This window comes from Archocentrus centrarchus, unplaced genomic scaffold (assembly GCF_007364275.1).
Source record: "Archocentrus centrarchus isolate MPI-CPG fArcCen1 unplaced genomic scaffold, fArcCen1 scaffold_26_ctg1, whole genome shotgun sequence".
Lineage (NCBI taxonomy): Eukaryota > Metazoa > Chordata > Actinopteri > Cichliformes > Cichlidae > Archocentrus > Archocentrus centrarchus.
Window position 1 is genome coordinate 5499269 of NW_022060256.1, and position 20954 is coordinate 5520222.

At 40.5% G+C, this 20954-nt stretch overlaps 1 protein-coding gene across 2 annotated transcripts in view; it reads right to left on the minus strand.

Annotated features, from left to right (window-relative positions):
- Window positions 1-13504, minus strand: part of smarca2 (SWI/SNF related BAF chromatin remodeling complex subunit ATPase 2) — a 66896-nt gene extending 53392 nt beyond the window's left edge. Inside the window, exons 1-11 of one of the 2 annotated variants that reach the window (XM_030723726.1) lie at window positions 13366-13504; window positions 11862-12125; window positions 11206-11335; window positions 10514-10918; window positions 10268-10369; window positions 6196-6448; window positions 4154-4280; window positions 3490-3663; window positions 2914-3087; window positions 1610-1780; window positions 274-324 (exon numbers count right to left, since the gene is read on the minus strand). In XM_030723726.1, coding sequence (XP_030579586.1) covers window positions 274-324; window positions 1610-1780; window positions 2914-3087; window positions 3490-3663; window positions 4154-4280; window positions 6196-6448; window positions 10268-10369; window positions 10514-10918; window positions 11206-11335; window positions 11862-12095 — 1821 coding nt within the window. In that variant the 5' untranslated portion in view covers window positions 12096-12125; window positions 13366-13504. Of the gene's footprint in view, window positions 1-273; window positions 325-1609; window positions 1781-2913; window positions 3088-3489; window positions 3664-4153; window positions 4281-6195; window positions 6449-10267; window positions 10370-10513; window positions 10919-11205; window positions 11336-11861; window positions 12126-13079; window positions 13181-13365 lie in introns of those variants that run through there. The other variant, XM_030723727.1, reaches the window with a different exon arrangement.
- Window positions 13505-20954: the final 7450 nt, after the last annotated feature.

A 20954-nucleotide genomic window follows, 5' to 3' on the forward strand; every position in this document is an offset into this window, starting at 1 on the left:
TGGCTAACTGGATACTTAATTTTAGCTGCTAAATGTCCGCTGCTGTCACAGCTCGTCTGTGTCTGCGGTTTTAAATAAACTGATATTTGTTATGATCTGCATGGATTTTATTACTATCATAATGTGTGATTTGTGGATTTTATTCTTCCAAGTTTTGGAAATCAGGGGTACAAAAATAAATTAATCTGACACACATTAAAAACTATTTACATTTTTTTTTTTTAAAGAAAGAAATCCTTTTCTGTAAGGTTAAATTAAAGCACTGCAGCTCACCTCTCCATCAGGTCCAATTGCACTGGTCCCTTCACCATCTCCATCCACCTTCTACATAAAAACACATCAACCAATCAGATGACATTTTATTGAAAACACTGGTTTTCCCACATCAAGGTAGGATATTCAAAGCTTTCAAAGCATCGATAGCATGAGCATCAAGCAATAACTCATTAATGTAGACTCTGTAATGGCACGGTTTGGACCATTTGCCTGTTAAAGGGAACTTAATCCCTTAAACTCCGGCGATGAAGCGCCGGTTTCCTGCCCTTACTAGTCAGGAACAGCTGGTTAAGACTTTTTACTGTAACTCCATGATGTTTGTCCTGTTGGAAAAATTCAAACGTGAAAGCCCAGAAATTGCACTTCACAGCCATATAGGGGTATTGCGGTATTTGTTGCCAGAAATCCACAAACAGCGGCACTTTTGAAGTTCGTCGTGCCATGGCCGACACCTTCGGGGTTATCGGGTTTTAAAGAGGTTACAAAGAAAAAGTTCTCCAACAGGATCAGAAAGGGCACTCTAAGGAGCTCTGTGTTTACACCTATTGTACACTCGAACTCTATTAAGTACACCTTGCTAATACTGGGTTGGACCCCCTTTTGCCTTCAGGACTGCTTGAAGCAGTCTGGCCATTCTCCTCTGACCTCTGGTATTAACAGGGCATTCACCCAGAGAGCTGCTGCTCACTGGTTACGTTCTCTTTTCCAGACTATTCCCTGTGTAAACCCTACAGATGGCTGTCTGGGAAAATCCCAGCAGATCAGCACTTTCTCGAACACTCACCCCGTCTGCTGCCACCAACCATGACAGATTCAACGTCACTGAAATCACATTTCTTCCCCTTTCTGATGCTCGGTTTGAACTTCAGCAGGTCATCATGTCTACACGCCCAAACGCACCGAGTTACTCTAATAAAAAAGTTTGCTTAAGGGCCCTTTCACTCCTGCATACTTGGCTTTATTTAAATTGACTCTGGTTCATTTTATCCTCCCTAACTGGTTGAACACTTGAGAACATGCTGATGCCTACTGTGTAAAAATTCAGATTTGGGTTCAGAAAAAATGAACTACAGGTGCAAAACTGCCCTAAATATATTATATGACTAATTCATGTCATATTTAGATGATATTAATGCTCCTGGGGCAGGATGGCATATCATTTTGACTACATGGGTCAAGTTCAAACAACAAGTGTCTGAAGCTAAGTGCTGCATAAAGTATGAGCAGCAGACAGATAGAACACTGGATAAAGACTCAAAGTCTTTCTAGAACTCACCCACAGGCACATAGCAACATCCTGTGAATAACCACCACTTGACCTTCCTCCTCCTACCTTCTTTCTCTTTCTTCTCCTCTTCTTCTCCTTGGCAGCCTGAGCAGCTTTGTGTTCATACACCAGGGTGGTAAGGTTGGCCACATATTCATCCGTCTGCTGCAGCAAGTAGGCCAGACGCTTGTCTTTCTTTTGATCAATTAGTTTTCGGTAGCCTTCCTCATCTTCTGCCTGGATGAAGCAAAATCACAGCAGCTTTAACACTGTTTATAACTTGTTAATTAGTGGGAGACACAAAGAAGAATTGCTGTATTTGTTAGGGATTATTTTTTACTCAGTGAATAAAGGATAAATGTTTAAAGGTAAACTCCAGTAAATTAATTAATAAACAGTGGATCAGCCAAATAATAAACAATTTAATAATACATTAGGCAGAGAGCAACTGATCAGAAAGTTCTAGACTACTTTTCTGTTTCAGAGCATCGTATCTTATGGACCGGCCACAGAACGTACAATTAAAACATCACCAACGTCACCATGTTTTTCAATACAGATTTCTCTGTATTGATTAAATTAGAACATCAGGAAGAAGATGTGCTTATGACTGAGAGGAGTCAGGTGTCTTCCTTCATAAAAAAACCTGATTCCCTGTCATATTCTTATTTTGAAAGTGTCACAGATCTTTTGTAACAGAAGTAGCAGTAAAGGTGTAACGATCCATAGCAATGACTGGACTGAATTAAAAATAAACTCTATGATTGCCTTCTGTAAGCATGCATTAGGTGCCAGTGCTCGAGACTATTTATGCACACATTAACTGACTCTAACTGACGCAAACAAAAGAAATATTATTACCATTATTTAGCTGCTAATCACAAGTTCTGATTAAATAGAAGTATATCTGAAATCAGACACCAGAGAAGAGCGAGAGCAGGTGAACCTGAGCAGAAAGTCTCATCCTGCTTCTCACTGAGACCCTAACAGACACTAAATAACTATAAAAAATACATTTACAGCCTTAAAGGTTCCGTTTGTCTATATCGGACATCTGGGTGTATTTCTTATTAAGACACAGAGAGCATTTATATTTGTATTGTATTTATAAACTAAATGAAGTGAAGCCAACACTGAGCTCAGGGCACAGCTGGCAACATCAGAACCGGCTCACAGGTCCACCCTCAGCAGGGTTTAGCCAGGACCTGAACCTCTAACTTGCTGGCAGCAAACAAGCCTTTGGAGCAAGCTGTGGTGTGCTTATAGCTGCTACAGTGAAATGAACCAGTACAGCCTGGTTCATATCTGTGACTGTGTCATTTTTTATTAAAATACATGTTTCCAAAAAGATTTGGTCTGGAGGTCCTCACCATGAGTCTCCTCATCCTCTCCTTCTCGATTCTCTCCGTCTCCTTCTTCTGCTCGCGCTCTGTGTTGGTGTGCCAGGTGGCGATGGCTCTGGTGAGCTTCTGGATTTTTCCAGACACTGAGCGGTGGTACTCTTTGAAGTCCTTGGCATGCTGGAGGATGCTGTTGAGATATTCCTGAAGAACAAGTCACAAAAGATATTTTGTTTGTCATGTTTTCTCCCCTCTGCAGAGACATGTTGATGGCACAGATGAGTTTTTGTTCTGTCAGTTTGTCATCTACTTTGGATTCACATGGAGGACCAGCTGGATGCCGTCGCACCGCTTACAGTTTTCTGATTGCTTTTGTTAGATTTGTTTTGACTGCTGATGTTCAGGAAATGAGGTGACAGTGTGGGTTTTTTAATTTGTTTTTTGTTTTTTCAGCCAAAACCTGTCATGACAAATACTTGTCCTTATGGTTTCCACAGCAAAGAGAACAATAAAAAGCAAGTGCTATTGTAAATGCATTCTGAAGGTTGTTTCCCAGCCTTACAGCTCCACCTCTGTGGGTTGGTAATGGACTTTAGTGTGAATCACCTGATGTTTCTGTCTGCGCTTCTTTTCCTGCTCGAGCTTCTGCTGCTTCTCCAGCTTCTCGGTCATGCGTGCCTCCCTCAGCGTCTGCCGCTTACTGCGCCTGTAAGCCTTCGAGTTCAGGGCCGTCTCCAGGGTGGTGTCTCGCCTCATACAGGCCACCACATCCTGCCTCAGCTAGAGATATTCATCAATTTCATCATCATTCATCACACTCCAGGTCAATTAATACAGTCTAAACTGTAGGTAACTTAAATGGCTTAAAATGAGAAATCTGACTTTAATGTGTTTGAATACACTTTCTTAAAAAAGGGCCACTGCACTTTATTAGAAAAATTAATGAGTCTGAAAGTGTTGAACAACCAAAACGCAACCCAACCTAAAATAAAATGAATTTATTTTATATAGAAGAATTTATTTTGTTGACTAAGCATAAGAACTACAAACTGTTTGTAGATGCAATTTTAATGTAAATCAGTAGAAACATCACACCTGGGCAGATTTACTGATTAAAGGGCTGCACATACAGCACTCATACAGCAGCTGATCTGATGAGCTGCCAGTGATAACAACAGTGAACCCCTTCCTCCCGACTGTGAGCCACTGCAGTTATGGATTTACATTAATGCAGTCACATGAAACACGAAACACTGCAGCTGTTGCGTACCTGTCGCTGGAAGTTGAGTAGACGCAGAGCCTTGAGCTCCACTGTGGCTTTCGTCCTGAGGTCAGGAGGTAGGGAACCTGGCAGACTTTCCAGTTCCTGGATTCGATGCGCAATCCGAGCCTGCAGTCTGAGGGACATTATGGAGACATTTGGTTAAACTGTAGCACACTGGACACAGCGTTTTATTGAGGGGTTTGGGTATTCATATAGTTTGAGATCTTCTGATGTTTCTAGAAATACTCTACACTACGGCTGGGCGATATGGACCAAAAGTAATATCTTGATATTTTTAGCTGAATGGCGATATTTATCTCAATATTTTTTCTTCCCAAAAGGTATAAACAAAAAGGCCCTTCAGAGTCAAAGCTACATGTCCCAAATGTCACAGACATTTTTATTAACATTCAGCTGTAGATGTACATGAGGAATTACTCAAAAATAAACTATTGGCATATTTAAATAATGCTCCTCAAATAAATAACTGCTTTTTTCCTCTATAAAAAGACTCATAGCTGCGCTAATAAAATGTAAATAGTAAAGATAGAGAACAAAAATAGCAAAAGTGCTGACTGATTCTTTCCAAAGCTGTACATCCAGGTACAGGCTCCTGTACATGACTGACTGACTGAACAAAACTCCGTCTGCAGGATTTTAGCATCTCAGTAAATCCACAGACATATCCGCTGACGTATCACAGCAAGGGGCCCAGCCGCTCAATGCAGCGTCTGTAAGCGCACGTAAAAGACCCACTTCCGCCATTAAGGTCACGTGACTTACGGTATAAACCAACTTCTGCTGCATTTGGCGGCGCTCTCTTACCTGCAGGCAGTAGTGATGGGTCGCCTGCGAACGATCCGGCTCTTTGAAGCGAACGACGGGAGCCGGCTCCTGATTCTTTTTTTCTTTTCGTTTATTTTATTTATTTATTTATTTTTTGTGGAAGCCGCATGTGATTGGTTAAGATGAATGGTAGGATATGAGCATCTACACTGAGCGGGAGGGGAGGGTCCACGGACACACTGCGCAGTGAGTAAACAAACACCGGAGAGGGAGGGGCTCCTGCCAAATGGAGACAGTAAAGAGCCAGAGGAAGATGTGCTTTTCTCAGAGGTTACACGCGGGAACAGTGAGGAAAATGAGTGACGGAAAACGTAGTAAAGACTGGACACATTTTAACCTTATACCTCCAAACATGTTGAAGGAGACACAGCGTACGTCAAAAGTGCCGCCGTCCGTGGACTTCTGGCAACAAATACCATAATACCACTACATGACTGTGAAGTGCAATTTCTGAGCTTTCAGGAACCGTTTGAATTTTTTCGATAGTACGAATGGTCGCGGAGTTACAGTAAAAAGCCAGCTGATCAAGTTCCTTTGACCAGCTGACTCTGCAGTGAGACACTATATCTTAATCAGCTGTTCGCGGATAGTAAGGTCAGGAAACCTACGATTCAGCAGCGATCACCTGGAGTTAAAGGATTAATGTGATAGACAGACAGAGAGTAGACTGCAAATTTAAAATTTAATATCGAGCAGGCTCCATAAACAACCTGCACAGGCACATATGAACTGCTCATCCCTCAGTGCAATTAGAAGACCAAAACAGGGCAGGTCATCAGGCAGAAGAAACAGGATAAACTCCTCAAAGGCCCTTGTTTTTTCTGATTTCCAATCTTTTGTTTTATAATTTGTATTTGGAGCACTCTATTATAAGTTGAGTATATAAAGAGACATTTGATATAGGCCTAATGTATGTTTCTACATTAGTAATTCATTTTACACTTTTTAAAAAAAATTAAAATCTAAGGAGCCATTTGGGAGCCTAAAGAGCCGGCTCTCTGAAAAGAGCCAGAATTCCCGTCACTACTGTGCACAGCAGATTTACCGCTCGATCTCAACAGAGAAACAAATCTTTTAACTTTCTCTCGAGTTCAAGGAAAGACGTTTAATTTATTAATTTGATGCGTAGTGTACACCAAATTAAAGAATAAAGTTTCCATGCAGTATTGTGAGATGGCCGTTGAATATGTAAGTACGTTTACCTGTATTCTCTCTCCTGCAGGATTCCCACTGGGTCCAAGCCCTGAGGCTTCTGGACAGGCGTGATACGGTTCTGCTTGTGCTGCATTGGGAGCATGACGGACACCTGCTGCCCAGGAGGCTGAGGGGTCCCTGAACTGCCTGGCATGGGCCCAGCTGGCACGGCAGAGGCCTGAGGTGGTGCAGGGGACGGGCGACCACTAGCAACAGGGGTGAGCTGCTTCTGTGCAATGGCTTGATTTTCAGGACACTGACCTGGAGAGCAAAGACTCTTTAGATTATTGGGTCCATTCTCATATGACCAAAATCTCAACAGAAAAACAAAGATGGTGGAAATGGCCAAGCTGAAGATGCTAACAGAGGGCTGGAGTAGAAATGAGCATATCAGAGGGACAGCTCAGCTTGAACCTTTTAAAGACCAAGTTAGAGGCAAAGCTGGCACGGGTTGGACATTTGCTGATGAGAGACTGGATACACTGGACAAAGCTCATTAAAGACACTGAGGAAAATTTAAAGACTAAAGCAGGATCATGGATGTAGTAAGAGAGGACAAACAGATTGTTGGTGTGACAGAAGAGGATGCAAAGGACAGGAGGGTGAGACGACTGTAGAAGATCCACTGTGACAACCCCTAAAGGAAGCAACAGATACAATACGCAAAAATAGCTGTGATTTAAAACCCAAAAGTTAATTATTGCCAAATTCTAACTGGCTGTAAAAATCTCTAAACTCTGCATTTTTCCTCAATACCGAACTGTCACATGAGGAGATTTGTAGAAAATGAACTCTCCCTACACACACTGAGGTAAGCACGTGCACATCAGTCAGGGTTTTCTCAGCTCAGTAAATGTACCTGCTCATTTACAGGCAGACTGGAACTTACACACATCAGGATGGATTCCTTTCTTCCAGCTCTAAGAGGTCATTTTTTCTGTTCCTCATACAAGGTTAACTGATTTGGTAAAGGTCAGCAGTACCTCTGAGCTAACGACAGAGGAAAGAGCGACCTTACTCTCAATCTGTGTGGAGCTCATGCTTCACCTGGGAGCAGATAGCTGTCAGAGAGCTTTCAGATGTCTGACAGCTTATTTCTTCTGTTAGTTCAGTTTCAAATCGACCGCAGTGGGAGACGAGATTCTTCATTCTGTATCTGTTTTTATTTTGGACCATTTTACTATTAACCTGTTAACTGGCAAATGCGTTTGTAGTGTTTTCCGAATTTGAAGCCTCATAGCGTCACAGTAACGCTGCAGTCCGCGCTTAAAATGCTTTTATATGACAGACTAGACCCTCAGAATTGGATTGACACCTCATTTGGCCAATCATGTTATGAAATGGGTTTTCCAGAGCCAATAATAACCAGACAGTGTCATGTGACTTCTCTGGACATGCCCCCAAATGTTCTCCGATTGTTCTGATTGGTCAACTCTGACCAAAAAAATCCAAAACCACAGATGTATAGCCAATACAATTCCTGACATGTGGGTATATGGCACTATGGAGTGTGTTTTCACATGAATCCATAAACTCCCTGCGTAATCAGTGCGTCCTCCGTGCATGAAACTGAGCAGGAAGTAAGAGTCTGTATGCCATCGTGCATAAACAGTGTTTACAATACGTTTTCTCACCAACGGATGGTCAGAATGCATCAAAAACAGACTATATTTATTCAAAGAAGTGACTAAATGACTCACGAGAGTGGATTATTATTTATTAGAGGATTTCGACGTTGATTCGACCGGTTTTATCCTGCAGAATCCTGCGAACAAACAGCTGTACTGACAGCGATTCATGGTACGTGTAACTTTTTATTCTCCGCTCATCCTCGTATTATATGCCGTTTAGATGTAAATATGTATGTAATGGTGAGCATTGTCATAGGTCTCGATAAGGCTTTCACGGGGGTCTTTATTACGTTTATTACGGCAGGATGAGGAGGACAATGGCTCAGAGCTTTTTTTGACCAGTAAGTGTCTAAAGTTTTACAGAAAGCTTTATGCTTTGTGTATGTTTTGTTTGTGGGGGTGGGGGTATTTGTTTGGGAGGGGGTTGTAAGTTGTGTATCAGAGAAGGACTATTTGGAGGATTGTGTTTTTTTATTTTATGTGTATATGTAGTGTTTACATTTACTGTAACTTTTGATCAATATACAATTTATTTATTTTGTGTGTGTGAAGGAATCACTGAAAATAGACTGGGGGGGGGGGGGGGGGGGGTTGTGAATGAAGGCCTAACATTTTCCTTCTTTTACAAATTAGGGCAACCTCTGATTTTTATGTCTATAATTATAATTCATTTGTACTATCAGTAACTTTGTGTATATCAGAGGATTCCTCAGGGTAGTATCTTTGATTAGAGCCTCATTGATGACTGTATGTGGAAGCATTGAGGAGTTACAGCCATTTGAAGTTTGGATAACAAAGGCTGTTAACATGTGGCACTCAGTCTCCAAATGGCACATGTGAGACCACGCCTGAGATCAACACACAAAAACCTTTACAAAACAGTAGGTTTTTGTGCCATCTTGATAAAATTTGAAATACACATCAACAAGACTTCATTCTACAGCTTCGTTATATTTTCCAGTCGATACTAGGGTTTAATCCCGGGATCTGAGATTCCCGGGAAATGCGATCAGAACAGTTTCCCATTTCCCGGGAAACGTTAAGACGGGAAACCGGGAAAAAAGTCACATTATATAGCCTATAAAATAAGCCTGCCCTGAACAATAAAGAAATATCTGTTTAACTTCGAGTGTTTCTTTTCGTTTGCAGCCGCTTACTAACAATCATGAATTAGGATACGGGCCTAATGTGTGAAGAAATTATCATGAAATAGATTACTTTAACATATTTCGCTTTTAAAATGGAGTTGAGTAAAATGTATATTTTTTAGGCTATAAGGATTGGCCAGTTTTTCAAAAGACGATTCACAGCGAACCTACTTTAACCCTCAGACACGGTGTTATAAATTTGTTGTTGCCAGAATGGCAATGACCAAGTCGTAGTGCATTACTCAAGGCCCTGTGTTATGTCATGTTATAGTGTAGTACGGTAGTTAACTTTTCAATGACTATTATAGCGTTCCACTGGTGGAACGGTGTGCACGACAGCGTGGCTGAGCCTTTATCAATGCTGTGTGGAGATGAACCGTATTGTTTTGCACCAGCAGTTGTAAAATATCTTGGTATAATTCCATGTGCAATGCAGGAATATTCGAATTATATTTGTTAAGGGAGTGTTGAGGAACGATACAACACCGCATAGCTCGAGCACTCGAATGTCGAGATGTAGGTTTTATTGCATTAATCAAGCCAACGTTGCCCCCTACTGGGCATAACAGGACATAGCTGGAAAGCTACCTCTACAATATCAAAATAGGTTAAGCCCGACACAGGCTACAGAAGGCCTAATTAAAATAAAAAAATTAAAAAAAAAAACTTTTTCCCGGGATTCCCGGGAAATGGCTTGTCTTTTCCCGGGATTTGATTCATGTCATTTTCGAGGAAAAATATTAAACCCTAGTCGATACCGTCTACACTCAGTGTGTAGTTACATGAAAACAAACAGGAAAAATCTAGGCGAGGCAAAAATTGTCTAATCTTTCTGTGTTCAAAACTTAATAGCTACATACCCATTACAGTTACAGCATTTTTGACTGCAAAAATGAAAAATATAGCTTGTCTTCTTCACCAAGAGACCAAGCTTTTGCATGTACTCCAAAGAGTTCAGGAACAGCAGCTGATTTAATTTGGGTATGATTTTTCAGGCGTTTTTGGTGATTTTGGAGCAGCCAGTTAACAGGTTAACTGAATTTCTTTTTTTTCTTGAAATATTTTCTTCCATTACTGGTGCACCATTATTCTCTTCACTAGCTATACCTGCCGAACTGGAGCTGTAGTAAATGCTTGGGGTTCTACCTGCTCTACGCCATTTCACAGACAAAAGGAATCGAGAACAATCTGTTGGGCTCTGCGTGTTGAATTGCAATGGGCAGAATGAGAAGTCATATAGATGGTGAAGACAAGTCCCTGTGTTTATTCTACAGCTCATCAGTTTCACCATCCAAACTTACCATCAGTCCAAGGTTTGGGTCCTGTGCTTTGATTGTGTACTTGCATGGTTGGGGCGGGGCAGGGACTTGACTGGGGGCCCCCCATAGGTGCCATTTGCATACCTTTCAACACAATAATAATTCATGTTTCAACAGTTTGTCAACTTTGGTTCATCTCTAACTGCTGATGTTAAAAGACCTTCTATAACACTTCTAACAAAGAAACCCACAGTATATTTTTAGTCATGTGAATCTGTATCTTCCTACCTGGAGGCCTGTTGTAAGGACTAGCACTAGGCGCCTGCTGCGGCTGCTGTTGTTGCGGTTGCTGTTGTTGCGGCTGCTGCTGCTGTTGCATTGTAGGTAGGCTCCTTTTGCCTTGCACAGCCAGCTGAAGGTTTTCTGGCAGCGGTTGCCCACGGCCCAGAATCTTGTAGGCCAGAATCTGAGCTCTGAGCTGCTGCAGCTGTACTGGACTAAAAGCAGAAGATCCCCTCGCCTGCTGGGCCATGTTGGACATGTTGGGCATACCTCCTTGGGGATCCATTGACATCATTGGGCCTGACTGGGCAGGGGGCATGTGGGGTGGTGTAGGGCCACCTCCACCCCCTGACATGGGACTTGAAGCATGCTCATGGACTCCCATGGGGGATGGGTGGGGAGACATGTATCCTTAAGTGGACAGAACGGAGGTTTAATTGTCAGTACAAAATCATATTACAGCTTTAAAGTATTAGTTCACAACCCTGGGGTCAGAACAGAAAATGAGGAGTCTTAAAGGTTGTTGAATTATTAACCCAACAGAAAGAGGAATATACAAAGCTAGGTTTCTCTGCTTTCTCTGTGGCTGATATTAAAACATAAATTATGAGGAAGTCTGAACTTTTTTTTTTTTTTTTTTTAAAGTTAGTAAAACAGACGGCTTAGAGAGCAGAGGGACTTGTGTTTGAAGAACAAACCTTGGCTGTGCTGGTCCATAGGACTCTGTGGAGGGCCCATGCCACTATGGAGAGACCTCATCCCCACACCTTTCATGTGACCAAAGTGTATCGCCTCGGCCATTGACTTGTCATTCATCCCCTCCATGGGCTGAAAACAGCAAATATGTTTAAGATGCAGACATATTAATTGCAAACAACATATTGTCCTGCCCCTGAAAAGCTTACTGACAGCAGATTAATTGAGCACACTAACCATTCATGGTTCTAATAATCATATGAATCATAAACATTAATATATTAAAACAAATATTTCACAACGTACTCTCTGCAACAGGGCAAACAACACAGCACACAATTTCTGAAACACACTATTTCTAACATTAATAACTACACATTTATTTATACACGTTTTATATTCTCCTGACAGAAGAATGAGCCCCTGCATACCTGAGCTCAGTAATATCAATAATTATACAATGAAGCTGACAAAATCTGTAAAAATACCATGATATAAAGATTTGGTCATATTACCCTGCACTATTTAAACTCAAAAATAAAAAATGATTATAAATGCACTGCAAAAATTCTCTTTATGAATACACTTCAGTGTTTATGTCTGAAAGTTTCTTCCAATTTATCAGACAACATAGTGCGCAGTAGTTTGCACACCGTACCTTGTGCATAGAATACATGCTGTCCTGAGAGTAATCACTTTGTCCCTGGCTCTGCATGCCATGAGGTGCACTGGGTGTTCCAGGTCCAGGGCTGGGTCCCATCATGCTGTGAACAGAGCTCGGTGAAGGATCTGGTCCAGGGCTGGGGCCCAAGATGGGCCCTGGGGACATTCCCGCCCCAGGAGAAGGGCCTGGATGTGACATACCACCAGATATCTCTGAAGGAGTGGACATCTACTGAATACCTGTGAAGGTACCAGACAGCTAGAGGAGGAAGAAGAGAGTGAGACTGACCTGATTTTAATTCCAATATGAAGCACATACCATGAGAAAATGCAGTTTACTTTGTTAACAGTTGTTTACATGTTTGTGAACAATGTCAGAAATGGCCACTGGGTTAAATCAACTCAGTTAAAACTGATTATAATAACCTAATGTAATTATTGTATGGGCTTTACCTTCCAATATAAAGCGCCTGTTTGCTGTAATTTGGCACTACAAAAATGAAACTGAATTAAAATGAATTGAATTGAGCTGAATTAAAGATTTTTTTAAGGCACTTTTTACTGCATGGCTGCTTTCCTGGATACAATTATATTTTATTGAAGCTTTTATTTTTGGAGCATTTTCATTTACTTGTATATTCTAAATACTATAGAGTAAAAATAAATTATGTCTTAAATGTCATCTGTGCAATTTTTAGCGGTTTCTATAGATTATGGCTAAAGAATCTTTTTACTGAAATCAAATCACATTTTATTGCAAATAACTGCATTTTTAAAGATAAAAATGTCCTTCTCAAATAATACTTAAGCCATGGGCTGAACTTCATATAGAAAGAAAGTACATTTTCAGAGCTCACATATGTTTAAAATTATTTTCTAATAATAAGTCTCACTATGACATTTCCCCGGGATCAACAGCCACAGCATGACTGACTTAGAGCTGCATAATGACTGCAAAGCGCATCTGCACCGTTAGAAATCTACCAAACGGAAATACATAAAAGAAAAACAGAAGAGATGCATAACAATTAGCGCCACGTAGATAAGCGTTATAGAGACCCAGCGTCACCGTTTTCTGCCCGTCCCCGTACAGTTACAGTAACGTTAGCTCGATCGACTGCGAGCCCCTCTGATTGGATCATGGCTTCCCCAAAAAACTGGTGGCCATCACGGATATGCAGACAAAATCAAAGTTAACATGAGAGTAAAGCACCTGACATGACCTCGTTAACATTTCAAGAGGCACAAATTAACTTGTGTATCACATTTTTAGACTCGCGCTTTGACAGAAGCCCTAAACTGTGCTGTTTTCGACTGCCGCTCCGCTCGATCGTTGGGCAGCTTAGCCGTCTGCTAACGTCAGCTAGCATAGCCCGCTAGCTGGCTCCGGTTTCTATGCAGCGAAGTGTGTCCGCGTCAGAAAGTTTGGACAGTTAGCGGTGCCTACAGCAGTTACAGTTCAGTATTTATCAAATGTGAAACGCCGTTAATCGTTTTACCTTTTTGCTGGACCGAAATTGCAGACAATTAGATGGAATTTTAATAATATTGCTTCAAAATATGACTGCTGTCCATAAGTTCACTCCCCCTCGGTGTTGTTTTGCTGGCATGTTTAATTGGGTCTTGTGTCGCCATTACTGATTTGTCAATGTCACCGGAAATCCCGCCTACCTTAAACGATGATTGGCTGAATCGCTGTCAATCCTTTCGCGTTGTTTTTGGGCGTGTGTCCACTCGATAACCATTGCTCTAACTTTGGGAGCAGCCGCAGCGATCGGACCATTACCCCGCTCATGTAAAACTTTAGTATCAATACGAGACGTTGTTTTGTGTCTCAGCTGTGATAAAATTAAACGAATGTTATAATAACATATTTGATGCTGTGAGAGATGCTGGTGCACATCTGTTAGCGCTCCTTTTCCTGCTTTTAACGGAATACATAAATACATGTATAACGTTTATATATAATTGCATGAATGTACACGCTTTTGTAATTGAATAGGTTACACACACTGCACATGATTGCGCTGCCAGTAATGCTTTAAGACAGGGTCTTATTCTGTTTAACTACACTTGGAAAATGTTAGCTTATTTTTTATCCTTTAAACTTTTGCACTTAGTAATTTACATTTAAAAATTCACAATACATAAGCTTCAGAAGTGTGAAATATTGTAATGCATTAAAACACATTAAACCATGCACCTAGCATAGTACAACAGCATTCAACATAACTGATACCCAATTTTTAAAAAATGTAATTTCTCTGCTTTGTCTTCCTGATGAATTGGATAATCCTGCAGCACTAGTCTAATCTGCTTGATACGAAAGCATGGAACAATTTCTCAGAGTCCGTTTGAGTTAAGAATCCTTTCTAAAGTCATTGAAGATGACGAGAAAAGAACATTTCAAAGAATTCATTAAAAGCCCAAAATTACCACCACATTTATGCCCATGACGAGTGGATGTAAACTTCTGACCACAACTGTACAACTGAAAGTTTTTATATACAACAGTGATCCCACCACTCCTCCTGTTTGTTCAAGTGAAATATTCAAAACTGTAATGAATGTTGAATATTGTCTTATTTGCTAAAGATCTAACATTGAGAAGTGCAGGGAGTTGTAATGGCACTGGTGGAGTGAGACAGTGTGGGTTTAATGTTACAAGAGCAGTGGGTCTCTGAGGTTCACTAACTGCCTTGTTGTTGTGTCTGCCCTGTTGTTAATTATTACTTTAATGTGAGAAAGGGGTTTGTGATTTACAGGATGTCATAGGGCGAAGGCTTTGCAGCAATGCAGAGCTGCACGATCCTGCACAGCACAGGTGGGACGGCTTTGGGCCAACGGTGGTGTTTTCATCAGTCACTTCACCTGCGAAGCAAACTGATTGAAATTGATCCTCACCAGTGACTGCCGTTTTCTTACAGTCAGTATTTTCACATTAAAATACCACTGAGCAGCCTTCATTAAACCACCTATGTGGAAGGTTAAAGGTTCCTCTATCAGACTCTGTGGAGTTTGCATGTTCTCCCTGTGCCCGTTTCCTCTGGCTTCTAAACTGTCTGTGAGGTATTTAAAGTATTTGAAGTGTATAAAATAAAGTGCTGTCTGAAAGTATGATTAAAATTTGACTTTGGGTGCTCAGTAAGAGTACTGTATAAATATGAGTACATTATAGTTTAAATGTGTAGAAAAGGCATATTTTATCTGCCCCATCCACACAGAGACAGCACAGCTAATGTAAGAATTTTTAATTTTATCACTATTCTGTTTGTCATGTGGGATCTGTGAAAAGTGACTAATTTATTAAAAGAGCAAATTATGAATAAAAGCAAATCTACAGTAAGACGAGATTATTAAACTTAAACTGTGATTGAATGACGGCTCTAGCATGAAGCACCTGTGCATATAATGAGTGATATTTCCTGCATCATTGTGTGTTTGTTTGTCGTTAAACACCGGACATCCCGGCCAGCGTTTTAGCTCTAAACTCGACACTGCTCTCCTCTTCCTGAAGTAACATCAGGGATAACATTCAATATCAGCCAAGTGATTAAATCATATATAACCATTTACAGCCTGTTGCAGATTTCTGGGTGTGATCAGTGAGGAACCATCAGTTCTCTTTATTGGTTTCATTTTGGTTGTAGTTTGAAAGAACTGAGCACGTTTTTAATGTTTCCATTTGACGCTGTGAGTTACAGTAATGTCGATCATGTGATGTGTTTGCATAGAGCGCTGTGGCACTGTTAAAGCTGCTGAGGGAAATCTGTGGAGGCCACACTCCTCTGTGCTGTCTGTAAAGTGAACACAAGATGGAGGCAGTGACCAGCAGATGCTTCAGTAAAGTCTGCAGCTCTGCTGGGACTGAAGCACCTGTGAGGAACCGCACGCATCGGCATGCCAGGTGCTCCATGACGGAGTGCCACAGCCCACATTTACATTCACCAACTTAGCAAGTCCCACAGTAGCATCATGGAGTGGTAGGTTTCAGGCACTGTTTCACCTCTTCCAAAGTTCATGGACACAGCGATGAAATCTGAAGCAGTCAAAGCTTTTCAGAGTATACAGAACAGCTTCATTGTTGTTTCAGCGTCTGGCCTTTCGTTATGACCTCAGGGTCATAAAAGATATTGCAGATGACATTTTAAATAGCATAGGTGCTCAGAGGCTCAATTTCACAGAAAATGTTTCATCATACAACACAAAATGGACATTTTGCAGTCAAACATAACAACATACTTTTGGTTTGACATCAAATATTTGTATTATAACTTTTGAATTAGGGGTTTTGCATTAGGTGCCAATGATTGGACTCTTTCTAGGAAGCAACAGGTGAGTCCTGTGTCAGTTAAAGCTCTGACATCAGGTCACTGATGTCACTGAAAGGTGTGGTGTCACTGTGCCAATATCTAAAGAGCTGCCCAAGACCTTCAAAAAAGAAACAGGTTATGGATGCTTGTGAGCCTGACATGGGAATTATTCTCATTCCTCTGAGGAAAATAATCTTCAGGTGGCACAAACATCTTTGTCCAGGGCTGAGTTCCCTGCCGGTCTAAGAGCAGATCCAATAACAAGTCCCCAAGAACCCATCAGAGGAGACAGACAGCAGATAGTACAAACTTTAGGTAGCACTTATAGTATCACTCCTCCTTAGTGTCTAATTTATAAATACAAGAGTTTTAATCTTCATTATTAAGCTGATATGTGATTGATGATGGCATTTTAATACTTTATAAATTATAGATTTACTCTTTCTAAATAAAGTATTATATCAAGTACAAACTAGAAGCACTCAGAGTAATACGTGTATCTAAATACTGTGAAATAATCTTTCATCTTTCCCAGACAACAATAACCCCCTATCCCGCAATAGTGATCCAGATCGTGATCCGGATCACCGCCAAAATTTAATCACTTCTTCCTCTTGTCATTTCCAAGCACTCCAGAAAATTTCATCGAAATCCGTTCATAACTTTTGGAGTAATCCTGCTGACAAACAAACAACCAAACAGACAAACAAACGCGACCGAAAACACAACCTCCTTGGCAGAGGTAATAATAAGGTATTCTAGGTACTATGGATGGTTTTGAAAATCTAAGTAAATTGTTAATAAAATATTTAGATACACATTTATATACATAATGACTAAGATAACAGATGTTTTATAAATACTTTTAGATGTTGTAAGTGTTACTTCAGGCAGTTACAAGCTAGTCAAGTATCTTATATAACCTAATCTAAAGTGAGGACTAACTATGCTTTACAAAGCATTTACAAATGAGTCTCAGCCATCTTCACAAAGACAAAAAGAAACAGCACAAAATGACACAGAACATACAAATATTTTAAAATGTTTAACAGTTTGAAATTTCTTTAGTTCAACTTTCAGTTTATGAATGAATTTTAAGGCACAGCAGGTCCTCACTGAGATCACATCAGATACTGAACTAGCTAGTAACTGCCTGAATTAACAATTTCAATATTTAACAAGTATTTATAAAGCCTCTATTAACACACTCACAGGTATCTAGGTGTATGTTTACATATTTCTGATGAAGCTTATAGTTAGGGCTGGATCAGGTGACCCTGAACCCCCACTTAGCTCTAGGCCTAGGCTGCTGGGGGGGTTCCCATGATGCACTGTTTCTTTTCATTCACCTCTTTTTTTCTCTGTTTATACCCCACTCTGCATTTAATCATTAGTTATTATTAATCTCTGGCTCTCCTCCACAGCGTGTCTTTTGTCCTGTTTCTCTCCCCACACCCCCAACCTGCAACTTGTTCACAATCTTTGTTCAAAGATTGCCATTATTACTACTTAAATTGATATAAATCACTGAAAAAAGAAAAAAGCCAAAAAGGTTATCAAAAAAGTTACATTATTTTTGGTGACCTTCAGTTTCCCAGTATATATTAGTGCATATTTGAACGTGTGAATGAGGCATTAATTTAAAGAACTTTGTAGAAAGGTGCTTTATGAAGTTCAGTCCATTTACTTCTATTACTTTAAAAGGCAGATCTTCCACATCCAATATGGCGGATGCATTGACGTGTCACAGCAGTGGGCCGGTGTCTAGGCATATGTATATATATGTCTATGGTTCTCACTACCTGTTTCTCACCTATCGTCCAATCAGGGCCTTAATTGTGTACTCAGGTGGTCGATGAACCAATCAAGAAAGGAAACCAGAAAGCAACGCCCGTTACGTATAAACTGTGTGCTGAAAAAAAATCATCTATATGTTCTAAGCTGCCGTAAATCTCATGATTTTGGGGGTTTGTGGTAAACAAATGGTTGTTTATTTTTTTCCAGTTCAAAGATTCTTTTTTGTTTGTTTTTTAAAAATGCTTTATTTATCAATCTGTACAAACAACCAGGCATTTAAAACAACTTCAATATGTAAACATGAGTTTAAGTAAGGACAAATAAAATCACAACCAACATAACTAAAAATGACAGTAAAATAAAAGGTAACATAAAAGTGTCAGGGCTTTTCTTGTAATTTTTTGTTTGGTATTCACATTTTCCATTATTTTAAGGGGGGTTTGTATGTTAAAATTTTGTTAAAAAATACACAGAGTGTGGGGGACACCTTCATAATTTTGCATTTGTGTATACAGGTTTTCACTTAAATCAAAATAATGTTCACCAGAAAGTTATCCTTTTCATTTCCCATAATAAGTCCATAAATCATATCCTTTTTACAGTCTCCGCTCTAATCCATCCCAAAGGTGTTCTATCAGGCTGAGGTCAGGACTCTGTGCAGGCCAGTCAAGTTCTTCCACACCAAACTGGCTCATCCATGTCTTTATGGAGCTGCTCTGTGCTCTGGTCTGCAGTCCTGCTGGAACAGGAAGGGGCCATGCAGACTTTAAAATAAAATGAAATGCCTTCTTTAAAAAACAAACAAAAACTCTGAAAAATACACACATTTTTTAACAAGAACGGCTCTACCACCACCAATCTACAGAAGCATCCCAGGCAACCAAACAAAACACACTGACAGCAGCGACATAAAACAGTCAACCAGAAGTCGGAAACTGAAGACGATCATCCACATCTGACACCAGAAAAGACAGAAATGGTGAAATCCTTCTGCCATAAGCTCTAAAGGTAACACATTGACCCTAAGCTAAGAGCTGGTCTTATTTTAGCCAATGAATTTAAGAGGAAACTTGTTAAGGAAAATACTGTGTAATAAAGCTGGTGCTCTAAAGCACTGCTGCTTTTAAGGCTGATTAGGTCTGTTTGCAGACTCTGGGGTGGCTTCACACAATCTCAAATCGAATTACATCATCATAAAACATCATAAAAGAGAAAGAGAAGCCGTCTGATGTGCCTGCTGGATAAATGTTCTCTGGGCTGGAGAAACATCATGTAGCACAGGACACTTACATAAATGAATGATTATTATCAGACATAGGAATGAGTACACAAAGCTCTGCTCAGTATGATGCATAAATGGTTGTTAATGGTGGCTCATTAACAACCATTAATGTTATTAAAATTACATTGTTCAGTGACAAATTGTGAGTAATACCTGTTGTACCACAAAGCCAAAAAATGAAGGAATGTCATTAAAATTCATTACAACAACTACAATTAACTGAGCGCTTCAATTTGGACAACAGCAAGTACAGATACTTTGCTTAGACTGCCAGGGATTGATTATGTGAGTAGCTGCTATCAGCTATTTCCAAACAAAGCAAAGCAAAGTCAGGAGACTAAAAGAATCAAACAGCATGACATGAATGTGGCAGCTAAGAAGACTGACTCGCGGCCTTTTTAAAAAATAAAATAAGTACAAAAAGAATATTTATGTTTGGTTGATCATGCCTTTGTTGTAACAATGCTTCTTGGCAATAAATCTTATATCATTGAAAAACCTGTTTATTCCCCTTAAATGGTGCCACATTTGTAAGGAAAATGCATTTGTGGGTTGAGCAGCAGAGTTGAGTATGACCATGAAAGACCTGCCAAATCTTATTGTTTCAAGCACATGATCAATAGAGGGTCATAACCACCTCCAGGGGACTACGCCCACAGGGGTTTAAATACCTGGGTCTCTCCACCATTTGGTTGAGAACTGAAGAAGCCTTTCGGATGAGAGGTGAAACGTCTTCAAGAAACAAAAAGAAGTCCAGTCGCCTTTTTCAAGCTCCAGAGACTACTATGACCTGGATAACTGAGAATCTACACAGACATAATGCCAAATCTTATCTTAAACAGCTATCACTGATGGCATAATTTGGGCACTGTGTCACCCAGCTCTAGTGTGCATATATGCCTCCTCTTAGTCCCTCATGGGGTTGGTGAGTCTGGCCAAGTATGGAAGCAGCTCAGTCTGCAGGCTGAGTGGTGTGAGGCAGAAGCTCCTGAAAAAGGGCCGGGCAGTCACACAGTTCTCCCGGTGCTGCCATAGACACATCAGCCTCATCACGTTCTTTTCTCTGCTCACTACATTAAATATGCACTTCTACAGATCACAGACACGAAACGTCTTTGGAGCAGATGTTTTTAATAATAATAATAATACATTTTAATTGTAAGTGCCTTTCATGACACCCAAGAACACTTTACAGGGGTTAAACAAAACAAATCGCCTAAAGCACAAACAGAAACTAAAATGACCAAAGGAACTAAAGTGAGTATGCAATCTTGAACAGGTAAGTTTTGAGTCGTGATTTGAAAACATGAAGAGAGTCAATATTGCAAAGGTCTGGTGGGAGAGAGTTCCACAGCTGGGGAAAGCTCTGTTCCCCATGGTGCTGAGGCGGGCAGAGGGCATAGCAAGAGGAAGAGGAAGAGCAGAGGGTGTGGGGGGAGGAGGTGATGTGAAGAAGTTCGGCTACATAAGGAAGGGAGAGGTTGTGAATGGCCTTGAATGCGTACAGGAGGATTTTGAAATGAATTCTGAATTTAACCGGGAGCCAGTGGAGCTGCTGTAGGACTGGGGTGATGTGGTGAAATGAGGGGGTTTTGGTGATAATGCGAACAACTGCGTTTTGAACCATTTGAAGCTTCTGGAGGATGAGGGAGGCCAAATAAATAAGAGTTACAGTAATCCATACGGGAGGTAACAA